The sequence below is a fragment of the Eucalyptus grandis genome, chromosome 6 (genome assembly GCF_016545825.1).
Source record: "Eucalyptus grandis isolate ANBG69807.140 chromosome 6, ASM1654582v1, whole genome shotgun sequence".
NCBI classification, from domain to species: Eukaryota; Viridiplantae; Streptophyta; class Magnoliopsida; order Myrtales; family Myrtaceae; genus Eucalyptus; species Eucalyptus grandis.
In genome coordinates, this window is record NC_052617.1 from 14,052,759 (window position 1) to 14,079,567 (window position 26,809).

The 26,809-nt window shown below is 40.7% G+C and overlaps 4 protein-coding genes across 6 annotated transcripts; 2 read left to right on the forward strand and 2 right to left on the reverse strand.

Annotated features, from left to right (window-relative positions):
- Positions 1-200: 200 nt before the first annotated feature.
- Positions 201-3,437, reverse strand: LOC104448518 (malate dehydrogenase, mitochondrial). The gene is made up of 7 exons (XM_010062361.3): positions 3,085-3,437; positions 2,490-2,663; positions 2,037-2,205; positions 1,838-1,899; positions 1,595-1,716; positions 1,362-1,479; positions 201-621 (listed from the first exon to the last, which is right to left on the reverse strand). The coding sequence occupies exons 1-7, from the start codon at positions 3,343-3,345 to the stop codon at positions 481-483; spliced, it is 1,047 nt and encodes a 348-aa protein (XP_010060663.2). The 5' UTR covers positions 3,346-3,437; the 3' UTR covers positions 201-480.
- A 1,442-nt stretch (positions 3,438-4,879) lies between these two features.
- LOC104448519 (tRNA dimethylallyltransferase 9) lies at positions 4,880-10,441 on the reverse strand. 3 transcript variants are annotated; one of them, XM_018875956.2, is made up of 12 exons: positions 10,063-10,441; positions 9,467-9,520; positions 9,346-9,388; positions 9,136-9,244; positions 8,402-8,600; positions 7,968-8,190; positions 7,647-7,744; positions 7,393-7,487; positions 6,607-6,682; positions 5,826-5,965; positions 5,587-5,752; positions 4,880-5,427 (listed from the first exon to the last, which is right to left on the reverse strand). In XM_018875956.2, the coding sequence occupies exons 1-11, from the start codon at positions 10,339-10,341 to the stop codon at positions 5,662-5,664; spliced, it is 1,407 nt and encodes a 468-aa protein (XP_018731501.2). In that variant the 5' UTR covers positions 10,342-10,441; the 3' UTR covers positions 4,880-5,427; positions 5,587-5,661. The 3 variants fall into 3 exon arrangements, with proteins under 3 accessions (XP_018731501.2, XP_018731502.2, XP_018731500.2); XM_018875957.2 differs by having other exon boundaries at positions 4,880-5,495; positions 7,647-7,741; positions 10,063-10,440; XM_018875955.2 differs by having other exon boundaries at positions 4,880-5,495; positions 10,063-10,440.
- A 1,238-nt stretch (positions 10,442-11,679) lies between these two features.
- Positions 11,680-13,844, forward strand: LOC104448520 (protein trichome birefringence-like 31). The gene is made up of 5 exons (XM_010062365.2): positions 11,680-12,139; positions 12,252-12,423; positions 12,501-12,700; positions 12,834-12,980; positions 13,324-13,844. The coding sequence occupies exons 1-5, from the start codon at positions 11,766-11,768 to the stop codon at positions 13,676-13,678; spliced, it is 1,248 nt and encodes a 415-aa protein (XP_010060667.2). The 5' UTR covers positions 11,680-11,765; the 3' UTR covers positions 13,679-13,844.
- Positions 13,845-19,170: 5,326 nt separating this feature from the next.
- On the forward strand, positions 19,171-23,512 carry LOC104451528 (multiple organellar RNA editing factor 8, chloroplastic/mitochondrial). The gene is made up of 7 exons (XM_039315950.1): positions 19,171-19,611; positions 20,220-20,320; positions 20,397-20,456; positions 21,124-21,405; positions 21,715-21,944; positions 22,909-23,009; positions 23,087-23,512. The coding sequence occupies exons 1-5, from the start codon at positions 19,211-19,213 to the stop codon at positions 21,831-21,833; spliced, it is 963 nt and encodes a 320-aa protein (XP_039171884.1). The 5' UTR covers positions 19,171-19,210; the 3' UTR covers positions 21,834-21,944; positions 22,909-23,009; positions 23,087-23,512.
- Positions 23,513-26,809: the final 3,297 nt, after the last annotated feature.

Consider the following 26,809-nt stretch of genomic DNA (forward strand, 5'->3'; position numbering starts at 1 on the left):
CCAAAAGGATCACCATCGAGTATATATACACTTTTGTCAAAATGATGGTCGAAACTAGGCAACTATTTGAGATCGACAGCCCTTTTAGAAGCTGTCATTTGTCTGTGATAACAGAGATTCCGTAGTTTGGAATTTTAATTCCTAGACCAGGTCATTATCCAATTGTGGATAGTCTTCGTGGTAAGATACTCGACAACACAGGAAAGTAATATATGCGATGTCATTCCTCGGTCTTCAAATCACATAGCAGAATGCTTATTACACAGTTGAAAAATCCTCCCCTCAAAATACATTGAGGTCGATCTAGTCTGCTCCTGTAAAATTTATTCAACACATACTGTCTATGTGACTCCTACTTGATTGGAAATAGCACAAGCCGGTGTAAACTGCAACATACTCAATAATGAGATATGGAAAAAATTCCGACAGGTTCCAAGAAACATTGGTTGGATAACTAGATCAGCTAATGATTCAGTCAATTCAATTGTCGTTGGCGAACTTGATTCCCTTCTCAATTGATGCTTTGAGCTCGGGCTTCAGCTTTTCCAAGCCTTCTTTCTCGTAGTCAGAGAGAGGACCCAAGTCCAAAACTTTCTCCACTCCATTCTTTCCAAGAACCACCTGCGCACATGCAAAATTTGTTATGATCGTTGCCTCCAGTGATCTTTCCATGAAAACTACTTAAACAGATTATAGAAAAGGCAGAAGTTAACGCAAGTGAACTGAAAAGGAAACAAGGATTGAATAAGCACGCTTGCACATGTACAGTGACGTCTTTGGGCTGAAAATAAAGTAAACGAAGTCTTGGTCCACAAATTTTCATCCTCAAGCAATCAGGAATGATGCAAAACATATTGAGAAAGTGATGTCCACTAACAAAACCAACAAAGAAGCAGAACCTGCACATATTCTAATGGTTACATCGTCCCCTGGCTTCAAAACAAACTCAAAATAGAGATGCATAGTTGGTGTTTACAGGAATGATAGATTCTAATACAATTAAGGACTATGGCTACCAAAATTATCTCCTCACATCCATCCAGAAATCCCAGTCATGCAGCGCCACTCTAACGCCTCATTTTCTAATGACAAATAGCTCAAACTAGCACGGGAGGCATGACAAGGAAACTAATACTATCTTATCCTCGCAATGTATGCAGGTGAATATGTATCTATGACACCTATGAATGCATAACACGTATCATCCTATCAACGTAACAAGGCTAACCAACCAAAATAACACATTATAAACATCAAAACACCAAACAGTAGAAAAGAGATGGGGACTAAACCAAAAACTGAAGCAGATCCATCATTTTCATCAGCATAGATTAGACCTATCTAGAGTAAGATGAGTTGACCTTAGAAGCAAAGAAGGGCAGTTCCGTAACGCTAGATTGCACAAATGAACACTGTACGACGTCCGGAACTCCATTGAGTCCTTCTAAGCAAGCATCAGCAAACACTGCTCCAGCATAGCTACAATCATAAAGGGACACGTCAGCGAAACGTGAAGAATTTTTGCTAGCAGTTTTTGTTGGCTTTTACAGTGAAACTGGTGTTGCTAATAAGTGATATAAAAGGAAAGACTTATGCCATAGACAGTGTTGCAGAACCCTTTCCAGCCTTTGCTTCCACTACTTCAGTTCCTCCATCCTGGGTCCTTTTAGTAAGTGCCTTGATAACATCCTCTGGTAAATTGGCTTGTGGAGAGGCCTGTTAAATACAAGTTAATTGAACCCTATACCAAGAAGAGTTTACAGAGAAAGATCTTGCAGGTAATCTGAATATGGTATTTGTGATGATTTGTTTGACTTCAAAGATAAGAGAGACAAACTTGTGAAAATAGTGGGAGGATAGTTATGCCAGCATGACCTCCAACAACGGGTACATCCACCCCTGTGAAAAAGGCAGCAGACAACGATATTTAAGGGAAAAAGCACAGACAAGTACTCTCTCTATTAAGAAACTAAAGGTCACATATGAGGATATGGAATAGAAAGAAGGAATCAAGTTCTATAGATGCAGATAAGTACCTGCGACTGGTAAGTTAGCTTTTCCAGCATAGAAAGTCTTGGCCCTAACAACATCAAGGGTTGTTACCCCAAATAATTTCTTCTCATCATATGTTCCAGCCTTTTTGAATACCTCGGCAGCAATCGGAACTGTTGAGTTCACGGGATTGCTAATCATATTCACAATTGCCTGATCGAGTGAGTAATTTTCTTTTAGTCAGATAACCAAGCAATAAATGTCTCCTCGAATCAGATTCAATAAATAGGGAATTTGGCAATATCATAGGGGAGACTCTGTCGTGCCCATGGTTAAACACGGACCTGATTTCAGAAACAAGTTTACAACTAGGTATAATCTACATGCTATCATCTACTATCTGCGATTCCCACAGAGGCAAACTACATAGTAAACAGGACAGAGGCATAAGATTTCTTTTCAACTTTTCAATCCAGCAAGAATTTGATTATACTCACACTGGGGCAGTATTTAGCGATAGCAGTGCAAAGAGACTTGACGATGCCAGCATTAATGTTGAAGAGATCGTCACGAGTCATCCCAGGCTTTCTTGGCACACCAGCCGGAATGATCACCAGATCTGCTCCCTCAAGAGCTTGTCCTAGCTGATCTTCACCCACATAACCAGCAACCTACGAGGAGGCAAGATCATTGATAAAAAAATAATCACAACAACAATTGAGCAAATGACAACCGGATATAGCATTTAAAAAAATGAAACGGGTATACGCTAATCGATATTGCCAAAAGTTCCAACAGATGACAGAACATCAAGCAATCAAAGACTCCTACTAACTGTTGCATCAAAGACTTCCATTCGAAGCGATCCACAAAGGAGAGAACTTTGAGTGGCCAACTACACGTGCTAGCGCGGTCTCAGTTGAATTCCACATTTTCTCATTGACTCACACCGGATCGACGAGCTCTGAAGTCCTAACGGCGCTCGCAACTCGTAAAGCTACTCAACACTTCATATATCGAAAAAACACGAGTCGCGACGGAGGTTTCCGAAGGAGTAAACATGAGATTCAGGAGCGAAAGAGGTTTGAGTACCTCAGATCTACTGTTGATGTGGCCGACGTCCGCGGCGACGCCGGGAGTGCCGGCGATATCGTAGAGAGAGAGCTTGGAGACGAGGGGGTTGATCTTCATGAGGAGCGCGAGCGGCTGGCCGATCCCGCCGGCTGCTCCGAGCACCACGACCTTGCGCTCCGGCACGGATTCCGAGCTGAATCCGCGGCGGAGAAGGTGCGAGCTCGAGGGAGCCGACCTCGCCGCCGCCGATCGGAGAGATCTCAACACGGCGGTCCTCATTGCCACCGCCGCCGCTGCCGCTTCTTCTTCTAGAGAGTGAGTGAGAGGGAGAGTTGCGAGTCTCGAGAAGTCCGACGTTCCTCGGTGACTGTCCGTCCGTCGATATTTATTGTTGGTCTGGATGGACGAAGAGCAAAGAAATATGCGATTTCTCTTTTCGCCGTCTAAAATAAAATAATTATTATTATCTCGAAATGGAAAAAAAAAAAGAAATTAAAATGCCAGATTCCTTTTTAAAGCAAAGGAGGAGAACGATCATCCCGTAAGCTTTTCGGCTTTTTGGGTTTCTCCTTTTCGAAACGCCATGCTCCAGATTTCATCGATTTTCACGATGCCCGACGCTGATGTCCAGACGACATAGTTGAGCGACCTATGCGTTGGACATTAGCACTCGGAAGTGTGGCATGTACTCCTGTTACTGATCAAGTAAATATTACACTTTTATGTCTCGGTGATGGGGTTTGGATTAACTTTAAGTGAAAACTCCACTGTAAATTTTCGACTGACGTGTTGCAATTTTTTTTATATGTAAAAATTCACATCGACAATGACATTTAAAAGTTGTATGACAAATGTAGTCTCGAAACTGTGGAGCGCACGGGCATCTTGCGTTAGTTCACGTATAATGTTGTTGCAACACAGCAATAGAACTAACGATGATTGGTCTCTAGATTAATGCCTTCCACAATTGAAGGGATCTCGTTACGAGGAACGATGAACCTCGCTCTGACTTACAGAGAATAGCTTCCTTTCTCCATCTTCCTTTCTCTGTATCCCCAGCTCTTCACTCTCGCTCTCTTCATTTTAAAATTAATTTTTTTTTTCTGATAATTTCATGGCATTCGAGCAAATCGCAAAGAGACGTGTGTATACGACAAGCATTCAGAAGTCCATATCGACATTCTACGAGAGGCAACTGGACAAAAAAGTCTTTTAACTTTTTATAACGTGGGAGGATTTTTTGACACCTTTGAACTTCACGAACACAAGTTAAATATGCAAATTAAAATGGGAAATTGGTCGTGCGCGTCAAGATCCAAAACTCTAGCTTTGAGGTGGAATCTATCTTTTGCTGTAAGAGATATGATTGGTCCCCACGGGAATAACTAGATACTCAAATTGAAAAAGATCCCTTTCCACTCGACGACTCGGGTTTTTTTTTTTTTTTTTTTAAATCTTTCACCTGCTCCTTTCGTACAGCTCTCGCTCGTACCAAGCAACCAAACCAAGAAAAAGGTCATTTCCCAACTAACGGAAAGGGACTCCACTTGTTTGATGTTTAGGTAGAATTAAGAGCTTCAAAAGCCAAGTCCAAAATAACATGACTTGTTTGCTCATCGGAGCAACTGCTGGGCTTACATCGCTGTCCCAGTTCGGCGAATTAAAATTCAGATGCCTAATTGAAATCTTGTTAGTAAGACAGTGAATAAATGGACTAGACAGTCAGATTCCAAGATTGAGTTATGACACTGCCCTGATGCTAATGATTTCGAGGGTTTCTTTGACTACTTACCCTAAAAAACAGACAAAAGCATCGAGAAACTTTGCCTATATTATCGGCCGGCTCTCAATTGTGAAGTACAAGATTTCATTCCAAAAGCAATTAGCGTTACAAAATTGGTAAGAGAAGACAAGCGACTCCAACATAAGGTGACAATAGGAAAGTCCAATCAAATGCAACAGTAGAGGCTAATGCAGATGAGCCACAATATGTCCAATGGATGCTCTGCTCAGAACGCATCCACGTCGGAGGGAAAGGTACTCACACACCCAAAGATTTAATTTAGGATCAAGGCATCCACCTTTGGTTTATGAGTGTTTTCTGAACATGGCAAACCTCAAATGCTGCAAGGCAATTAAATTCCCTAGCATGTGTGGTAAATGATGATGCTCATTTTCCCGCTGACATCCAAACCGAGGAGAGAGGTTGGGGCAAAACACCTAATTCAACTTGCAGACCTGACCAGATGATCCAGGAAATGGACAGTAGGACAGGAAAGACCTTTCAATATACAAGCAAGCTGGTTGAATAATCCTGTAAATGGTCTTGTTTCTGGAACGTTGAGTCTCTTGGAGAAGGATCTGCATTTGCTTTGACTATCAGTTACATTCTTCAAGTGATAACTTTAAAAACAGATTTGCATCCTTTGCTGCAGTGGGAATCAGCAAGCATATTGTGGTAAATCCAATATGATGAGGAAACAAAGACATTGGCAAAAAGCAACAGCACAAATGATGCACCTCTTGAAGGTCAGTGAGGAAATGGTCATCATGTATCCGAGTTTTGTGAGGTCATGATGAGCAAAGGAGGTTCACTCAGGAGAATGAACAAGTTCTTTCTGTTGACCCCTGGGTTCTCCTGATCCAATCTAGAATATCTGAACAATCTTCGCGAGAAATGAAATGCCTTCAAATGCAAAAAGATCACATTCAGATAATGCAGTGAAAATTTACACCAACACTCTCTTTCTGACTGATACCTGTTTTTGGTATGGTATGCCTTAAGTTCAGCATCTTCTCGGCGGCCTGAGATTTCTTTCTTCATTCTTAGTGCCTCGGGTACATTGAGTTCTCCAGTTTGGTCATGGTATGCATGACAAATGCAATCGAGAACCTTTTCCTGCAAAGTGTATTCTTTAGAGAAATTGGTAGCCAGTAAAACAAAAGCTAACATGTGTGGAGAATATTCATCACAGGAGACAAATTATTTTTCTAGGACATACTCAACCCCTCCAACATGTCAAGTTTACAATGCATTGCTAAGCGTGCTGCTCACTCCGTAACTCTCATACCTTCCTACTCTGAATAGCTACAACCAGCAAGCATCGTTATAAAACAAAGAAAAAGATAGAGATTTAGATTAGTGGTATCCTATTATAGTAAATTACTATTTTCTTTGGAGAAAATGGACGAGGTGTACCTGAATAGCAGACATCTAACAAAGCCTAATTACTTACAAATTACTGTCATTCATGAGGCACACCCAAAATAACATAAACAAGTGAAGAATTCTATGGATTTGATGATGATTGATGACCCAATGCAGAGAGAAATTCATAAGGACCTCGCTCTTTTTTTTCTTTTTCTTTTTTTTTTGGGCTATTTGAAACATGTAGATGTAGGGTTGTCAGCAGTGTGAACTTAATGCTATATTAGCAACTCTAGACAAACTCAATATGGCAAAGTAACTTAGTGTGGTTGCATACGTTATACAAACAATATCTTCAAAGTATCATTTGAATGTAAAGCAGTCAAACTTACCAGTGGTTTAGAAGCATCAAGCCAGTGATAAATATGCTCATTCCGGAACCACGTCATCTGCCTTTTTGCAAAATTTCTGCAGAAGAGAAGAATCTTTCATCAACAAAACAGGAAGAAGTTGTTTAAGAACAGGCGATACTGTAATTATCATCAATTAATCATGCACGTGTTAGACATAATACCAATTGCAAGTGCCACCTGCATTTCTCATTGGTATAACTTCAAATACTAATTTTCAATAGAAAAAAAGTACAATAAGAAAATTAAAGAAGAGCATTCCATATAATATCATGCAAACTAAATTTGGTGTTTCCTAATACTCCGTGTTTGGAATATTGTGCAGATACATCTAAATGTCCAACTACAACATAATCCACTCAGGAGATTGTTCCATTCCCATTTAAGTTCCCGACTCCCAATCCCCTCAGACACAGAGAGAAAGAGAGAGAGAGAGAGAGAGAGAGAGAGAGTTTCCCACTCAATTATTATAGGCATTAGAGAAGAGAAAGGAGGCATGAGTCTTCCCCAACCCCTGCAGTTCTTCACTACTCATACAAATGCATAGGCTTGATGCCTATACTTGTCCCTAAAAAGAAGTCATGCCTACCTCAACATGAAAATACAGCTCCATACTTATAGGCCATTTAACAACTCACAAGAAGCTAAAACTCACTAGTCTTGAAGTTCTTCAAAGCAAAAATTAAGAAACAGTAATCTCAACCACTTTAATGGTCAACTTAATTAGCATACGATACTAACGTCCAAATTGCTACCAATGTGCATTACCTGGATGCTTTCTGAAAGTTAGACAAGAAAGCTAAGAAATCCCGTGCAGAGGTCCTTCCTTCATGTTGTCTACACCACATCAGGTACTCCATTGCCTGGATTCAAATCAACAGCTCTAGCATAAAAAGTGGGAGAAAGAAGAAAGCCAGAGTTGGAATGAAACGATGGCCAAAAACAGCAAAGATTGTCACTGAAATGCATCAATGAAGGTGGAAATCACAGGCTGGCTGTGCATCACAAATCAAATTCCTTACTTGTCTGTAACCAATAGCTCGAGTTGCAGAGTTGGAATTTGGGAGAAGACCCTCATCGAGAAGCCATCGAGCTTCCGCCAAAATTCCGTCATTACCTGCTAAACATGCCATCTAGAATTTCTTATGCGAGACATGTGATTAAGTACGTAAACTGTCCTTCATAAATGTGACATGCTAAACTTCTCCAGAAGTTGAGATTCATTATGGCTGTTAATGGGGTGCAAACATGTACTAATGAGGAGAAGAGAAGAATTCTCTCTAAAAAGCAAGGCTTAACATCTCTATGATGAACGATCGATCCCGTCAAATGACATTGCATACCTAAAAGCATATCTTCACATCGGAGATCTAGTGATCTATAAAGATCAATTCTTGGACTTGAGAGGAAAAAGCAAATAAAATCGTAATCTAAATCCTTCGACCTAATCTCCTCAAGTGCAACAGAAGACGTAACTTCTTGACTTCCATCACTCATGTTGGATTGGAACTTCTCCTTGTATGAGTCATAAGGTATCTGAAAGGCAGATGGAGGTGCTCCACTGGACTGTTGAAGAGAGAGGACACCAAATGCATTATCAACATAATAAATGATTACATAGAACCAATACGGCCGAAGCCTTCCATCAGCCACCATACAGAAACAAAAGCATATTATGAGTTCCCTGATCAGGTAAAAGACTTTAAGTAAATGCAAAAGGAAATTGTGATTTACGCAGAGAATGGCCAATTTACATAAGCTAATGTCATGGACCAACCTTAATTATCTCAAGACTACGCCTCAGGCGGTACCAATCATTTGCAGCCAAGTGCTGGGCTTTTGGATCGCCAGCTTTGACCACCAACTGCACAGCTGCATTCCAATCACCATTTTTCTGCAAGTCTGCAAGCTCTGAGTAAACTTCAGATGATATTTCTGGAGAAGCTTTTGGAACATCTGGCTTCCCATACATATACCTAATAGTTTGCAAAATGTTGATGTGACACTGAAGTCTTCTTACAAATTTCAATAAATGTAACTGATATAACAGGATCATTCAAGAGTTTAAAACAATAATACACAGACAATGATCTTATTATGACTAATTACCCATGCAATCCATTCTCTATGAAAAGACTAGATTTGAATACTTAATTGAGTAAATAGAGTGCCATCCTAGGCTCCCATCATTGTATGGTGTGCGAACAAGCAAGTGCATTTAGACAAATAAGCCAGCAGAAGATCAACAAATCTCAGGAATATTATACTCCAAATAACTGATCATCCATCGATATATTTCGAATGAGCTTTTATATGCCAAAGCCAACTTTATAGAAGAGTAGACTTCACTGAAGAGATGCTAAAAAATTAGAGGTGATGGAAGAACTCCTCATCCAGAATTGGGGAGAACCTTGGGATACCAAATTCTTGGATTAGTTTTCCATAGAAAAGGCAGGATAAGAAACACAAGCCATGCAAAGGTCTTGAAGCCAACCGTATGAAGAAACATACCACCGTAAATACAGACCAGTCCCTCCGCTAACTATAGGAACACGACCACCGTCAATAATATCTTTAGTAGCTTGCCTTGCATCCTTGAAAAATTGGCCAACAGAATAATCTGCCACAATGTCACGATAGCAAGCTTGTAAGAATAACTTCCCTCAACAGGCAAATGAAACAAGTCTTACTGTCAACATTAATCAAAATACAGCAATATACCTTCAGACGGATGTAAAATGTCAACTAGATGATGCTGCACCTCCTGTGTAAAGTGCACTTGACATTGTCAGAACACAAACTTTGACTTGGCAAGTAGAAAATCGGCAAATAATCCACGCACCTTTCTGTCCCTCAGGGAAGGCTTTGCGGATCCAACATCCAGACCTCGATAGACCTGTAACACATGGAAGAGATTTTCTCCTTAACAAGAGAATAAAGATCTGCGACTACATATCGAAGCATGCACTCTTCACCTCACTGAAGATGGATTGTCCTAGTCCACAAGATGAAGATAATTCATCATTCCCAACCAAAGTTACATAGGCACAACAAGGCCCTTCCGATCCCAGACACAGCCAACCAATGCAGATAAGCCATTCTATGGAATTCTATGCTCGCATTATTCAGCAAAAGAAAAATAGCATGATTACTCGATCCCGTCGCAGTGTTACTAAGGTAAACTGCCTGATTCATCTCTCACTTTTCCTCATGCACGCATCATCAAATGCACGCAACTAAACCATCCTAAGCCTAACACCACACTATACCTAAGAAGCAACAGAAACCACCTATACGCGCGTTTTCACCAACTTATCTCTACATTTTCTAAACAATCCACCAACAACACTGCTCATCATCCATACCTAACAATCCCCCATTTCTTACCCTCGCCGCGATAAACTCGAAGCTACAAAAGAGAGCAAAACAGCCAAAAACCTGCACGGAATCGGCGCTGATGATTTCGCCGTTGAGCCGCTTGGCGAGCTCCAGCGCCAGCCTGCTCTTGCCAGCTCCGGTGGGCCCGGATATCACAATGACCTTCTGCTTCGCCCCCGCACTCGAGGCGAAGCAGGCCGCCGCCCCCGCGGCGGAGGAGGACCGCCGGCGGGGAGGCCAGCGCGACCGAGTACTCCGGCGAAGGAGGGGCTCGATCGGCGAGCGCAGAGGGCGGAGGCAGCAGGTTCGGAGGCCGCACGCCGCTCCGCCGCCGAACATGGCTGGAGTGGTGTTTGCTCGAGCGCGGTTATCGTGGAACGGAGGAAATGGCGAGAGGGGAGGGAAGAGACGAGGCCTTCGCGTATACCGTCATCCGTGTGCTGGAGATATTAATAATTTGCTAGAAAAATATATAATCAATAACTTGCTTTTATAGAGGGAAAATGACAAAATTAGTTTCAAAGTTTTGCCTAAATATGCAATGTGATTTCGGATTTTTTAATTTACTTAATTTAATCTCTTAACTTTAATTCAATGTAAAATTGATTCATGAACTGTTAATTTTTTTCAATATGATCATTTAAATTTTAATATATGTTCAATTTAATCTCTAGATTATCTAAATTGATCCGAGGCTATACAAATTTAGGGATTAGATTAAATTTTACCACAAATTTAGGGATTTACATTGAACTTATTAAAAGTTTAGAGATCAAATTACATGTTGAGATTAAATTTATGGATTATTTATATAATTATCCCTTTTATAAAAAGATTGCGAATGCTCTTTTGAGCTTTGGTCAAAAGTGAATTTAATATGAAACCCTTACCAAGTAAACAATTTTTTGGTATTTTCTCAAATAATCAATTAAAGCTATACGGAATTTAACACTCAAATAATGCTTCCCACCTATAGACATGAGTGATTTGTAAAATAATATGATGAACTTAAAGTGAGCATTTAAATGCGTTGTATCATATTTGACACTTAATAAAAATTTGTCAAATTAGTTATGAAATGATTATATAAATTTATCTTTTTAGCGTTATTCTTTATCGATCAACCTTTCACTTTTCATATGATCACAATCTTACAACTCATGCGGTCCGACCTTTTAAAGATCTGAAAATTTTTAAACTTTCGGAATACTCGAATCTTAACGCGTATATTTAAAATATAATTTTCGATAATTTTCTAAAAATTCACATAATATTTTAAATATTGATAGAAACCCAAAAAACACTAGGTCATGCTTTTGAAGCTTGGAACATTGATTTTAAGTCCAGTGGAAAGGCATGCTCGGTGCTAGCTCCCGTCTGTAAAGTTTCTAGGTGTCTAATATTAATTAATAACTAAGATTCGAAATCTAAAAAGAATAATGAAAAAAATCCAGTCCCCCGATAAAAAAGACACGTCTTCTATGTCGCTAGAAACACGAGGAGGATAGAAAAATGGAGAGAGAGAACCAAGACCGGCAGCGACATCATAACTTGCTTGCTTGTGCCCAAGGCAAGTACACGATTTTCGCTGTCATCCCAAAACAAACATCTAAAGCTCAAGATCACCAACCGGTGGTTGCATGAAGTATAGGCCACGCACATGCTTAAGACTCAAGATACTAAATCCCGAGCACCCCCAAAGAGAATTGCACAATCCTGAGATTGGATTCCGCCATTCTCTTCCTTCATCTTCTGATCCGGAGATGAAGACGAAATCCCCGCTCGACCGCCAAATCCAATCCCTCTTCCCTCTCGCACTAGCCTCGGTTCTCATCCTAGGAACCGCGAGACTAGTCCTGGACAACTTGAGGAGCTGCAAGAGCAAGGCTTTCCGGCTTCACGGCGAACCCACAGGCCGCGAGCATGGAGTGCCGATGCTGGTGTTACCGCAAGACCGGATCAAAGACGAGTGCGACGTTTTCGAGGGACGGTGGGTGTGGGACAATGTGTCGTACCCTCTTTACAGAGAAGACCAGTGCCCTTACCTGGTGAAACAGGTGACCTGCCTCAAAAATGGCAGACCTGATTCTATGTACCAGAACTGGAGGTGGCAACCAAATGGGTGCAACCTTCCAAGGTAACTTCATCTTTCTCATGACCATTTCTTTTTAACTGTATATCACTCATATTTGTCAGTTCCTGTAGAAGTTATAAGTTGCGTACCTACCGTTTCGTTGGCTATATCTCAGGTTTGACCCTTTGATGATGCTGGAGATGATAAGGAACAAGAGACTGATGTTTGTGGGTGACTCATTACAAAGAGCCCAATTTGACTCAATGGTGTGCATGGTGCAATCTGTAATCCCGGAAGGAAAGAGGTCACTCCGGAGAGTCCCTCCTAGGAAGATTTTCACCATTAAGGTACACCTAGACGTTCTCTCGACATGTTGGAAAGGAAAACCTAAGGCTTGATCTGGCATTTTCCTGACATGTGGCAGGATTACAACGCGTCAATTGAGTATTACTGGGCTCCATTTATAGTCGAATCGATATCAGATCACGCCACGAATCATACCGTCCACAAGAGGCTCGTCAAGCTTGACTCGGTCGCCAATCACAGTAGGCACTGGCAGGGAGTCGACGTGCTTGTATTTGAGAGCTACGTGTGGTGGATGTACAAGCCTCTGATCAATGCAACGTGAGCTCTTCATCATAACAGTCCGTGATCTTTCTTGCTATATGCTTGACTCTTATGTCACTTCTACTTTATTAAAGTCGAACCAATCTGGATCCATAGTAGTGACTGGGTTTAGTTCGCCTTCTTCTACCAGATATGGTTCGAGAGACAATGTCCGAGAATACAATGTTACCGATGCATACAGATTGGCTTTAGAAACTTGGGCAAATTGGCTAGAATCAAGCATCGACCCTCAAAAGCAAAAGGTTTTCTTCATGAGTATGTCCCCAACTCATTTGTGGTGAGTACCCCCTCTAAAATCACTGTGTATATGGTGCAATGGGACTAAACTTATGTCCATAATAAGGAATATTAGGCATCATTTCTATGCTGTTTATGCTGAGGAATTGTTTAAGCAAGCATCAAAGGTTCATGGTTGAAAACCTCTCAGAAGTGAAGCTTTTATGCTTTTCATGCTTTTTATATGTCTACCCTGTATTCATATCAGTCAAATTGTTGTTCTGTTTTCTGTTTGGTCAGAGCATTCTCAGTTTCCTCTCACTTAGATATGGAAGTCAACAAAAGTTGTGCAGATACAATCTATTCAAGCATAGTCATTAGTCTGTTGTTCCTATGGTTTGCAGGAGCTGGGAATGGAGACCTGGAAGTGATGGGAATTGCTTCGGTGAATCATACCCTATCCAGGGTCCATACTGGGGCAGTGGATCAAACCTTGAGATCATGAAAATAGTACGTCATGCCCTACGACAGCTAAAGATCAATGTAACATTGTTGAACATAACTCAGATGTCGGAGTTCAGAAAAGATGCTCACACATCGGTTTTTACGGAGCGGAAGGGGAAACTCTTAACAAAGGCGCAGAGATCTGACCCCAAAACATTTGGTGATTGCATCCACTGGTGTTTACCAGGAGTCCCTGATGCATGGAATGAAATTTTGTACGCCTACTTGTTAAAAGATCATCGAACAATTCTATAGCGCCAAGCATAGCAAAGTCCGGGTTTGAAATTTTCGACAAAAACAAGTACAACTCGGGTGCAAAAAAGTTATTTGTAGCCGTAGGAAAAACAAAAGATACCTGCTCACGACTACATCATTTCTATGGGAAGCTGTGTCTTCTTTCATACTACATTTTATATTTCTATCTCCATATCTCAACAAACCCCCTAACAATCATTCTTATTAATGTCGCAGTGGATCATCCTCAACTAATTCATCCCTACGGTCAAAAAAGCCAAGTTTACCTTTCTAATGCAGTTTACCTAATTAAGTATTGGTATGACCTATAATAGTTCCAAATCACACTCAACTTGATGTTCTGGTGAACTCTGACGGTCTGGAAAGGCTGGATGGTTAAGTAGTATGTTCTATTTCCTGATTAGACGCGCTCTCAGTTTGACTGACTTCATACCATATTTCAAGCTGTTCATATTTCTTTACCGTCCTTTCTCTTGAATCAAAGGTATGCGTGGTCTTCTTTCGAATGGAACAGGAAATGGAGCATCATTTAGCTGGGATGTGAGATGAGTTTATAATAACATGTTGAAACTTAAAATCATGCATGAATGGAAAGGATGTAGAGATTTTGCAACCAAAGAAATCTGAAAATACTAACCGCTTCCACCAGATAGGGCAAATGGGGTAAAGCTGGAACTATGAGGTATACACCTTACAATACCAACTTCATCGTCACAAAAGCTCCCTCTTTGAAAGGAAACTTCAGGCAAGATTTCTGACTCATAAGATTCAACTTCCACTGGATTGCTTAAGCTTTCAAGATATGTTGTCTTTGCCTCTTGCTCATGGGATGCAACTGGTGAAGACATATCAGATGAAGCGATCGTATTTGAAGCACCGACACTGCCAACAGTTTCAACTGTGAAGCTGTCAGAAGGGACAAGGTCCTCCTCAGCATGAACTGAATCCGCAGGTGAAAGCTTGTTCAAGGCTAAACTTGCAGTGTTTGGAATGTGGTCGCTAGGGAGATGAATGGACAGAAAATCAACTTCGCATAAATCCTTTTCAACAGAAGAGATTAAGTACATCTCAGGTGCGGACGACTCCCCATGCACGGCATTTTCCTTCCAAAACTTGGCAGCCTTTTCTTTGGTCAAGGTACCGTCTGTACGCCCCGAAGATGATACGGACAGTCCACCCTTGAGTATATGCACGAAAAACTGGAGCCCTTGGGGAGTCGAACATATGTGTTTGGTGGTTCTTCATGCTACCGAAAGCAGTTGGTTTGTCCAGTTGTACTATGTCTAACGACTCTGGCACCTCAAACGAATTCTTGGAAGAGGGATTACGAGCTTGAGACTCACTTTTTTCCTGATTGGAGTCGTTAATGTAAGAGTTTTCTTAATGTGGACTACATTAATTGATATTATAATTTACTTTTTTCCCAGGTTCTTAACTCTAGCAAAAGCAAAGGTTATGTCAAGCCGTTCCAATTCTGAAGAAGACTCTGACGCCCCAAACAAATCTGGAGAAGAGGGATCAGAAGTTTGAGATCCAGTTGGCTCCAGACTAGGGTCGTTGAGTGAATGTCCCAGTTGGTTCTTCGCACTATCAAGCGCACTTAGGTTGTCGAGTGGTCCGAAATCTGAAGAACTCTCCGGCACCTCAAACAAATTTTGAGGTTCACTTTGTTCAGGTTCCTGACTAGGATTGTCCATTGTATGTCCTCGGTCCTTTATACTAACAAAAGAAGTGGGTTCATCCGGTAGCCTCACATCTGAGGAAGACGCCGGCACCTCAATCGAATTCTGAGCAGAGCAATTAGAAGTTTTGAGGTTCAATTGGTTCCTGAAAAGGGTCCAAATGGCAGGTCACCTGCAATTGTCCAGTGATCCTCGGGACATGTTCATCATTACTTTCTACCACCGGCGTACATCTCTTGAGTATCCAACTGGGGGGGTCAAATGTCAAAGGACTAGGCTCGCTCAATTCACGGCCCACGAAATTAATTAAAAAAGTTCATTCCTTTTTCCAGTACATAATTGTGTTGCAAATACAATATATGTAAGGTACTCTAAGAGATAAGATACAAAAGGTAATCGAATAACAAATATTCTCTAAGTACTTGCCGATTCTAAGAGATAAGATACAAAATGTAACAGAATAACAAATATTTCCTAAATATTTGTTGAATATTTTCTTCCCTTAACAGAGGCCACCTGCGATTGATTTGGGATGCTATTCCTGGGTTCATTTTCAACACTTTTCATTAAATTAGCACTGCCACTGGCAGAAGCATCTCCTTCTGAACCCAATTGAGGCTGCACATCATGGAAAAGTTTGGAGCAAAGCCTCTTCATTTTCTCACCAGCAGCTTCTACTTGTTTTTCGATATGATCGAAATCCTGTACGAAAGGTGTTCGGCATCAAGGAACAAATTACATCTTAGAGTCTAGAGAAAATATGACACACATGTATGGAAACCACACAAATTGGATAGTAGATACCGGCAAAATTCTTTCTAGTTATAATGACGAAGAAGTTAAGATGATCTTGCCTGAAGTAGAAAGGAAAAGCTGAGCGCAAACCAGCTCCGACGCTTAAAAGACAAACCCATTACGATGTTGATTTAACTTTTTCCAGTAATCGATACTTTTAAAAGCCTCCTTGTCTTGAAGAACAAAAGGCACTATTCATACTCAAGAATGAGGACCGCAAAAAAAAAAAAAAAAAAAAACTCAAGAATGAGGAGCCTTAAAAGACACATACAAAGAAAAATAAATGCCCGAAACCAATGTCAACATTTCATATAAGTTTATGAAACCAGTCACTGTTGCTAGCCAAATGCTAAACACGTAAAAAGTCGTTTCTGTAAATTTAAGAAGAAAGCGGAAGAGACAAAGAGAATATATATATATATATATATATATATATATATATATTGATATGTACTAATAAGTATCAGATGAGCCTATTTATAAGCTTTATAGTTTGATTATCTACATTAACAAAATATTACACAATCAATTATAGTCAATGGTAAAGATATTTAGAATTTTTTATATATCCATAATATCATAAAGATGTATTATATGTATTTAGAATATTCTAAATATATCTAACAAGTAAATTTTCCTTTATCTAATCCTGAGAAAGAAAAAGAGCTGCGTTCATTTCGCAAAAAAAGAATGATTTGAAAAATATTTCCGAAAAAATAATTACTTATCAAATATGGAAAAATTGGTCAATGGAAAATATTTTCATTGTCGATAAAATTTTATGCACAACTATTTTCATGAGTGATGATCATGGCGCCTTGTGTCACGGTCCGTGAATCCTCCCGTACTTGTGACACTTGTGAGTGGCGCTTGAGGTTATCTGGTGAAGAGCATGAGGCAGAAGGGTAGAACACAACTGGTCCGTGGGAGTGGCGTTAGGACGGTTAATGCTAGGAGTTCTAGGATAGAAGGATTACATTACTTAGGAGCTCTGAAGACGGGGTAGGCCTCTCGTGTACAAACTGGTCGGGAGCTGATGCCGCTCTCCTGACGAGGCCATGGCAGGCCGAAACCAGTTGTTGTGCCTAAAGAGAACTGCTGCCTTACTCGATGGACTAGACGCCCGAGCAAAGCTGGGCGTGGTAGGATCTCGCACGAAGAATCATTCACCGTGTCGTTCATGGAACAGCTAAAGAAAAGGGCGGCTGGCGAATTCCGCTCGCTAGGCGCCCGGGTCGTTCCGAGGCCAAGGAAACTCTCGGCCCGTGACAAATGGTATCGTAGCCGGAATCCCTCCAGTAAGCAAGCGAGCAAGTCGGAGAATCGGACTCCTTGCTCAAGTGCGGGTCAAGCAGATAAGTCCTAGTGGATGGGTGCTAGGACGAGTCGGCTTCTCGTCGAGTGGAATGCGGGTTAGAGAAAAACCGAACCTTTGCTGAATGGGGATAACGTTCCTGGATCGATCGGTGAATTCGAAGAAGAGGTCTACTGTCACGTTTTCAACAAGAAAAGAACCTCCATTGGTTTGTTAGGGTCAAGATGCTGGTTAGGCTGAAATGGTGTTGCCAAAAGATGCGGTTGGCAAAAAATGCCATATTTGCCAGAAAGCGTAGGTGACTGAGAAAGGCCGAGCGGTTGAGATCAAAAGAGGCTACCGGTGGAGCAAAACCTATTTTGTTGGGCGAGCGTGACCGTTCGATGTGAATTCCCAAAAGTGGCACATCAATGGTTAATTTACGCAAGGAAGCGACAGAACAGATCGCAACGAGGGCGTTGCGAATTGAGTGGGGGAGAATGTCACGGTCCGTGAATCCTCCCGTACTTGTGACACTTGTGAGTGGCGCTTGGGGTTATCTGGTGAAGAGCATGAGGCAGAAGGGTAGAACACAACTGGTCCATGGGAGTGGCGTCAGGACGGTTGATGCTAGGAGTTCTAGGATAGAAGGATTACATTACTTAGGAGCTCTGAAGACGGGGTAGGCCTCCCGTGCACAAACTGGTTGGGAGCTGATGCCGCTCTCCTGACGAGGCCATGGTAGGCCGAAACCGGTTGTTGTGCTTAAAGAGAAGCGCCGCCTTACTCGATGGACTAGACGCCCGAGCAAAGCCGAGCATGGTAGGATCTCGCACGAAGAATCATTCACCGTGTCGTTCGTGGAAAACTAAAGAAAAGGGCTGGCTCGGCGATTCCGCTCGCTAGGCGCCCGCGGGTCGTTTTCGAGGCCAAGGAAACTCTCGGCCCGTGACACTTGCCTGAGGCTAGCAAGGTTCAGCTTGAAGGTTGTCATTGTGGCCAACAACTAGCAAAGAAAAAGGAAAAAGAAAAGAAAAAGAAAATTAATTAAAACTCGATTTAAAAAAATTGAATTCTATTTTTTAAATAAAAATAAAAAAGTACAAATTAGATTTAAAAAAATTAAAAACATTAAAAAGGAATGCAATCGGATTTTTCAATTTTTAATTCATTTTCAAATTTCAGACAAATATCCAAAAATATTGTTGTTTCTAACAAAATACTTCATAAAAATATTTTTCAAGAAAAAAAGAGAACCTCAATTTTTTAAAAAAAAATATAAAAATTGTCCATTAAATTTGTATTTAATGAAAGAGTTTTAGCAATATCATCTTTAAAAATCGTAGAAAAACAAGCTTTCATAGATTTAGAAGTATTTTAGCAATATAATCTTTAAAAAAAGTCACAAGAATAAGTTTTTATAAATTTAGTTACGTATGAAAATGTTTTAGTAATATAATTTAGATTGTATATGAGTTGAATATAGGTCGAGTGCGATATATGTAAAAAAATTTACATTACATAAAAATGGGTCAAAACGACTTAAATGGATCAAATTTTCGACCCAACCCAAATCCAATAACGGCCCTAGTGGTGAGTAATTATTTTTCAAAAATTTTCTTTTCCAAATTACTCTTCTTTTCGCGAAACGAAGGCATCATTGATGTGATACCCTAAAAAACCTTCATCTTTCTCACTCTCGTCCAAATTTCACCTTTTTTTTTTTGTCTCGAAAACAGCGAAGACTCGTCAGTCTCCAGCATGGCGACGAAGCTCTTTACTCGCTCCCGCCTCCTCTCCAAGCCTCAGCGAGGCCTCGCCTCCCTCCTCTCTCGCTCCCGCTACTTCTCCTCCGCTCCCGCCTCCGCGCCTCGCTACCCTCCCTTCCTCCCCTCCCTCCTCCGCTATCGCCTCCGCCCTCTCTCCGCGGCCTCCGCGGAGTTCCATGGCCGCCTCGCCGCGGCTTCTTCCGCCCGTGCCTTCGCGACTAGGGCGACCTCTTCGTGGCTCAACGATCAGGGGCCCAACCGTTGGAACCAACATTTGCACTTTGCCATAATGCTGAAAAGGTCGGACGATAAGGCTGGCGAGATCCTACCGGACGATAAAGCTGGCGAGATCCTGGATACTTGTGTTAAGTTCCTTGCGGGGGCTGTTGGAGGGTCAGTGATTCGAGTTTGTGGTGTTCATCTGTTTGCCAGGGATTTGTTTCGTGTGACCATTTGTTTGTTCGTCCTCATTAAATGAACTGAGTAGGTTGAGACCGGCGGGTTTATCGACTTCGGACATTTTCTCTGCTTGTACTCTGTTTCGCCATCGTTTATCGGTCATTTTTTTCAGCTTCTTCATGATATGTTAGGATTTCCTATGGCGTTCAGGTAACGAATTTCCATGAATAACATTTTTCTTGTTCTGGCCAAGAACAGTGACTAATATTTTGGTCTCTTAGCTCTGGTTTAGAGTATTAGGCCGATTTTAGTATTTGTTTTGCAGTGATTGTTATGCTGTCTCTATCAGGTGTTTGAGCTGAATGGTGATTCTTTATTGCTGCTTTATGTGGCAGAATTGATGCTGTGCTCTGATTTATAATTGATTTTGACATGGAGGGATGATTGGGGCATATTTCCCTTTTATGTGAAGTGAACACTTTCTTGAAATTGGTCTTGATTACAATATCATAGCTAGTGTTATAGCGACCGAGAGGTTGCTTATGAATGGTATTTGGTCCCTATTATTTTGTCTAACCACAATTTGTTGCTTGCTATTGCAGTGAAGAAGTTGCCAGAAGGAAGATCAACTCAGTTATAGTAGGGCTCCACCACTTTATATTTAGAGCTCCTCTATCCAAAGACCATAATTCCAACCTCCTAAGTAAAGCTTCTTGATTGGTTTTCTTTTGCTTCTCTTTCTGGAAAGTGGTGCTAATGAGTTCTGTTTTGTTGCACAGGGCTGGGATATATACCACAATCTACTCATATGTACCTGGGCAAGTATAATGAATATGTGGGTATGTAAGCTTTGATCTTCTAATTCTGACATGAACTTTGCGTCCTGTAGATTCCATCCTCTCATTTATGAAGACCGCCGTGCTTTGTTGACCTCATCATGAGGCAGTTGTGCTGCTTTGGTTTTTGTTCTTGGTCGACTATACTTGCTTGGCTAATTATTTGGGTTCATATTGCACCTGATCTGTTATGTTAATTAGTATTTAAGTATAGTGATTAAGACATGAATTTTTAATTATTAACTCGTTAGTAGATAATGGAAACGTGTTTAGAAAGAGAAAAGTTACTTCCAAGTGCAAATCTACCCAAATTAGGCTTGGGGATGGAAAAAATGTCATATTTTTCCCTTGTGGTTACTATATGAAAGAGTCATGAGTTTATGTCGCAACACGAGGCCTAATTAGTTTTGGGACAGGTAATCTTTCCATGTCAGTCCTTTGGTTAATATAGGCATTATTGTTATCGTTCGCCCTTGCACTGCAGTAGCTCAATCAAGACAAAGCTTTTCTCCGTTTTACTTTTGTGGACTTACATAATATTCGTTCGAAATAAAATTACTAGTCTCAAATCGATCGAGCGAATTCGGTATATCTCATTGTGAAATTCTTGCCTTTCTCTTTCATGCAATCTCTTGTCCGTGTCATAATGCATTTTTTCCACATTTGTCAGGCGAAACTGTTATTTTCGCGCCAACTGGAACTTATGAGTGGAATGGGCATGATGATCAACCCCGTAATTTGAACAGATCGAGGAACTTTGAAAGGGGGAAAAATATGCAGAACAGAAATTTCCGAGCCAGGGACATGCCACCTATACATAACCAAGGGATGCAGAACCCTCCACCTCTAGGAATCATGCTTCCACCAAATATGGGCAGTGGAATCCCCCAAGGATTACCTTTGCCGGAATGCCTCTGCCCAGCCACCCTGGATGCCCCTAAGCAACTCATATGTAACTACATCCCTTTCTCGAATTTCCTTTAAATAGAAAAAAAAAACAATTGATTTCCTAACAATTTGGAGAACATTTTAGGCGATTGGGTCGGTTTACGTATCTTAACTGAAACATAAGGTCCGTTTGTTTGAAGAAAAACTACTTCCGGAGAATTATTTTTTGACTCCTTAGTGTTTGGATGATGGAAAAGTGATTGATCTTTGAAAAAAATGTGTTTCATGAACTCAAAGCAACAAACTTGGATTGGAGGAAAACGATTTCCCCTTCTAGTAAAAGGAAATCACTTTCTGACTTTGCTTGCCACAGTTGGGCATGCGCTTATTACAATTCCATCTATATCGTTCAAGAAGCTGTTCGCTGACCGGCCAGGCCCGTCGGAACCTGGAAAAGGAGGAGGACTTATTTATCGACATAGTGTATCCTGACCAAGCCGACTTATTGCATTGGCTGGTCGTAATGGAGGGGCCGGAGGGCGATCCTACTAGAGATGAGATCATCAATACTTATATTAAGACGGTTGCGCAGGTTGTTAAAAGGTCAGTGGTTCGAGACTGTGGTCTTATCTGTTTGCCAGGGTTGTGTTCTGTGTGGCAACATGTTTGTTCATCATTATTATGGTTGTTGATGAAATGAATGAGTAGGTCGAGACGGGTGCTGGGTTTTTCAACTTCATATTACTCAGACCATGCTCTCTGCTTGTACTCTGTTTCGCCTTTGTTTATCGGTCATTTTTCGGCTTCTAAATGGTTGTTGATGAAATGAACTGAGTAGGTTGAGACGGGTGCTGGGTTTTTCAACTTCATATTACTCAGACCATGCTCTCTGCTTGTACTCTGTTTCGCCTTTGTTTATCGGTCATTTTTCAGCTTCTCCGTGATATGTTGGAATTACCTATGGCTGGAGGGTGAGATGACTGAATTCTTCGTGCCATGCTTTGCTTGTCTTTCACGAACGAGGTCTAAAAATACAATGACACACAGCTTTTCGTGAATAACTATTTTCTTGTTCTGGCCGAGAACAATGACTCATAATTTGGTCTCTTAGCTCTGGTTTAAGTAAATTTCCAATTAGATTTGAGTATGTTTTGCAGTGATTATTATGCTGTCTCTTTCAGGTGCTTAAGCTTAAAGGTGATTCCTTATTGCTACCTTATGTGGCAGCATTGATGCTATGTTTTGATTTAGAATTGATTTTGACATAGAGGGATGATTGGGTCTGTTTCTTTTTTTCTTTCATTGCCAGATGTGGCACATTTCCCTTTCATGTGATGTGAACCCTTCTTGAAATTGGTCCTCATTACAATATCATAGTTAGTATTATGGTGACTATGAGGATGCTTAAGAATGGTATTTGGCTGGTACAGAAGCAACAGTTTCTCTCGCGTGTTAATTCTTTTGCGAATGGTTCTTGAAGTGATGGTCCTTGCCTGTAGTCATTGATCATCTCGATTTACTGTCCCTATTATTTTGTCTAACCACAATTTGTTGCTTGCTATTACAGTGAAGAAAAAGCCAGGAGTTGGATCTACACTGTTGATACAGGGCCCTACTACTTTGCATTTGGAGTCAACGTATCTCCAAAGCGTGCTTTCAAACTTGCTGGTAAAGCTTCTTGATCGGTTCTCTTTTTGCTTCTCTTTTTGGAAAGTGGCGCTAATGAGTTCTGTTTGGTCGCACAGGTCTGCCTAGAGTTCGATGGGTTGTTGCTGATGCGTACCTGCCTCTGAGGAAAGGTTATGGGGCATGGAAGCTTTGATCTTCTAATTCTGCCATGAACTTTGCATCCTGGAGATTACATTCTCTCATTTATGAAAACCGCTGTGCTTTGTTGACCAAAGCATGAGGCAATTGTGCTGCTGCGATCTTTGTTCTTGGCCGACTATACGTGCTTGGCTTTTATTCGGGCAAGTTTTGCACGTGATCTATTATGTTAATTGGTATTTAAATATAGTGATTAAGACAATTGTTTAGCAGATAAGTTTGCTTAATGGAAACGTGTTTAGAAAGATAAAAGTTTGTTCCAACTGCATATCTACCCAAGTTTGGCTTGGGGATGGACAAAAGTGTCATATTTGGCCATTGTGGTTAATATATGAGTTTACGTAGCGGCACAAGGCCTAAGTAGTCTTGTGATAGGTAATCCTTCCATGTCGGTCCTTCGGTTAATATGGGCATTCTTATTATCTGCTTGCACTGCAGCAACTCAATCAAGATAGCTTTATTGTATTTTACTTTTTGGACTTATATCTTGTCTCAAATCAATCAAATTTTTCGTATTGTGAAATTCTTGCTGTCTCTTTCATGCGGATTTGTTTTAATGGGGGAAGCAATTCCTTATGATCCTCCAACTAACACGTGGAGTGGATCTTGTAATTTCAAGAGATTGAGGAACTTTAAAAGGAGGGTGGGAATCCTTGTGGAAAGACATTTCCGAGCCAAGAACATGCCACCTATTCATAACCAAGGGATGTAGAACCCTCCACCTCAAGGCATCATGCCCCTCCTAAATGTGGGCGGTGGAATGCTTCCACCAAGCAAACTTGCTGGAATGCCTCTACACAACCAAATGTGATTTGATCGTAATAATTTATCTTAATTGAAATTTAATTTGTTTGATCTTTTAATTTCATCTTTCGAGTATTGACGAGTTTCTAGAACTTCATCTTCTTTTTATCAAACTAGTTCTATTGTTTTCATAAAAACGAGAGATGTTAATTTTCGTTCTTATTTAGTTTGCTTCGAAGGTGATTTAGGTTTTGAGTAGTCCAAGTCTTTATTCAAGATAAGTGAAAGTTGTAGGCACTAAATTAGATTGAATAAATTACCAGTCTCGGAGTCTCGAGATTTCAATAGCTTAAACTCGCTTTCCAACATTAGTGTTGACCAAACGACAATCGATGATTTATATTGCATAAGATACATCCTAGTGGGTGGTACAAATACAAAATTTCGAAAATTAGCAAGCTTATGTCCTAATTTTCAGGAGTCATCTCAATGACACTTTCCAACAATCATATTCATCTGACTCTTGACACAACACAACGTTGCAACTACCTCAACAATGCACGAGTCCATTCTGTGATTCCGCGAGAGACTCTTTCGTTGGCCCGCCTTTTAGAAAACTTGCAACCCTCTCTTACTCCTTCGTTTCTCTCTCTTCTTTTCCATTGCTTCGTCTTCTTTTTTTCTTTTTTCTTTTTTACTTTTCTTTTCCTTTGGTCTTTGATTAGCGACCGGCCATAGGCGAGGCCTGGTGAGGGCTCGCTCCTCGTGCCCAAGGTGAGGCTTGCTCTCGTTGGATTTGACAAAGGTCGCATGAGTAGGAGGGAGAAAGAGCAGAGTGCGAGAGAGAGAAGCGCGAACAGAAGAGAAGAGAGAGAGTGTGTGTGAAATTGAAATTAAGAGAGAGAAGGCTTTTGGCTTGGGGTGGACCCAGGCGACCTGTGTTGCCCCGGGGATGGAGTGGGATTTTTACACTGGAATTCCAGCTCCGCCTGTGGCGGAAACTCTTCTCTCAGAACTCCCCTGGCCTCGGCCTTACTCGCGAGGGGCCAATGTCTCATGCCCCATGAAAAAGGACGCGGAAAAATGGAACAAAACAAGGAGAGGCAAAAGCACTAAATGATTAAGGTGTCTACCTCAGCCACTTCCAATTTCTCCAATTTCATTTTAAGCTCAGCCGCATCAATTTATGACACCATATTTGCCATGGAAGGAACAATCACGTTAAGGCTTCACAGGACAATCACTGCCATCCGTCGGTCACGTATGGACATCCAATGAACTTGACCTATTAACATATGGAACAATAATCGGCATAAGAAATCATCACCACGTCAAATTGTCACTATGTTCTGAACTAGATCGTCAAGTAGGCTGAATTAAAATGCCTCCGGCTGAAACATTCTTGAGAGGAAGGACTTGACTACGAGTTTCCAAGAGCATTAGGGTCATCACTTACTATTGTAGACCTCGATTATCGAATATAGTTAAATACCACCTCTGCAATGTCGATGCGTATGGTGATTCAAACTATAAAAGCAATGTGGCCAAATAATAAGTGAAGCTTCTGGGCACTCCCGAACCACAGCATTCCCTCCACCAAGTCAACAACCACGCATCAACCTTAAAGAAAACTTGAATTAGAAGTTTTTGATCCAGAATATCATAGATATCCAGAATAATCTAAAGATATCCAACAAGCAAATCTTCTATTATCCAATCCTACGAAAGAAGAAGAGGCTAGGCGTGTTGATTTCGCAAAAATATAAATGATTCAGAAAATATTTTTCAAGAAATGATTGCCTATATCAATATAGTAAAATTAGTCAACGGAAAATATTTTCATTGTCAATAAAATTTTATATACACTATTTTCGTGGGCAAATAAAAAAAATCTATCTGTTTATTTTTCTAAAAGATATTACTAACTATTTTGAAAAGATATTTTTTAAATCACTTATTTTTCGTTCGTCAATACCCTAAAAAACATTCCACTTTTTAACTCCCGTCCAAATTTTACCTTTTGTCTCGAAAACAGCGAAAACTTGTCAGTCGTCGACTCCGCCGTAGCGACGTTGGAAGGTCGGTGACTCGAGTTGCGTTTTTGCGTGACAACTTGTTTGTTCGTCGTTGTGATGGTTGTCCATGAAATGATGAAATGAACTGAGTAGGTTTAGACCGCTGCCGGGTTTATCAACTTCATATTATTTAGAACTTTTTCTCTGCTTGTAATCTGTTTCGCCATCGCTCATCGGTCATATTTTCAGCTTCTTTCATGACGTGTTAGGATTTCCTATGGCATTCTTTGCTTCCGTCTTTCGCAAATCAGGTAACAATTTTCCATGAATAACTTTTTTCTTGTTCTAGCCAAGAACAATGACTAATTTTTGGTCTCTTAGCTCTGGTTTGGAGTGTTAGGCCGATCTTAGCATTTGTTTTGCAGTGATTATTATGCTGTGTTTTGATTTAGAATTTATTTTGGCATGAAGGGATGATCGGGGTTGTTTCTTTTTTTCTTTCATTGCCAAATGAGGCATATTTCCCTTTTATGTGAAGTGAACGCCTCTTGAAATTGGTCATCATTACAATATCAGGGCTAGTAGCTACGAGGATGCTTGTGAATGGTATTTGGTGCATACAGAAGCAAAAGTTCCTCTCACTTTTGTGCAAATGGTTGCTGATGGTCATTGATCACCTTGATTTATTGGTGTCCGTATTATTTTTTCACAATTTGTCGCTTGCTATTACAGTGAAGAAGAAGCCAGAATGAAGATCTATTCAGTTTTAGTAGGGCGAGGATTTGTTTAAACAAGCATCAAAGGTTCATGGTTGGAAACCTCTCAGAAGTGACGCTTTTATGCTCTTCATGCTTTTTATATGTCTACCCAGTATTCATATCA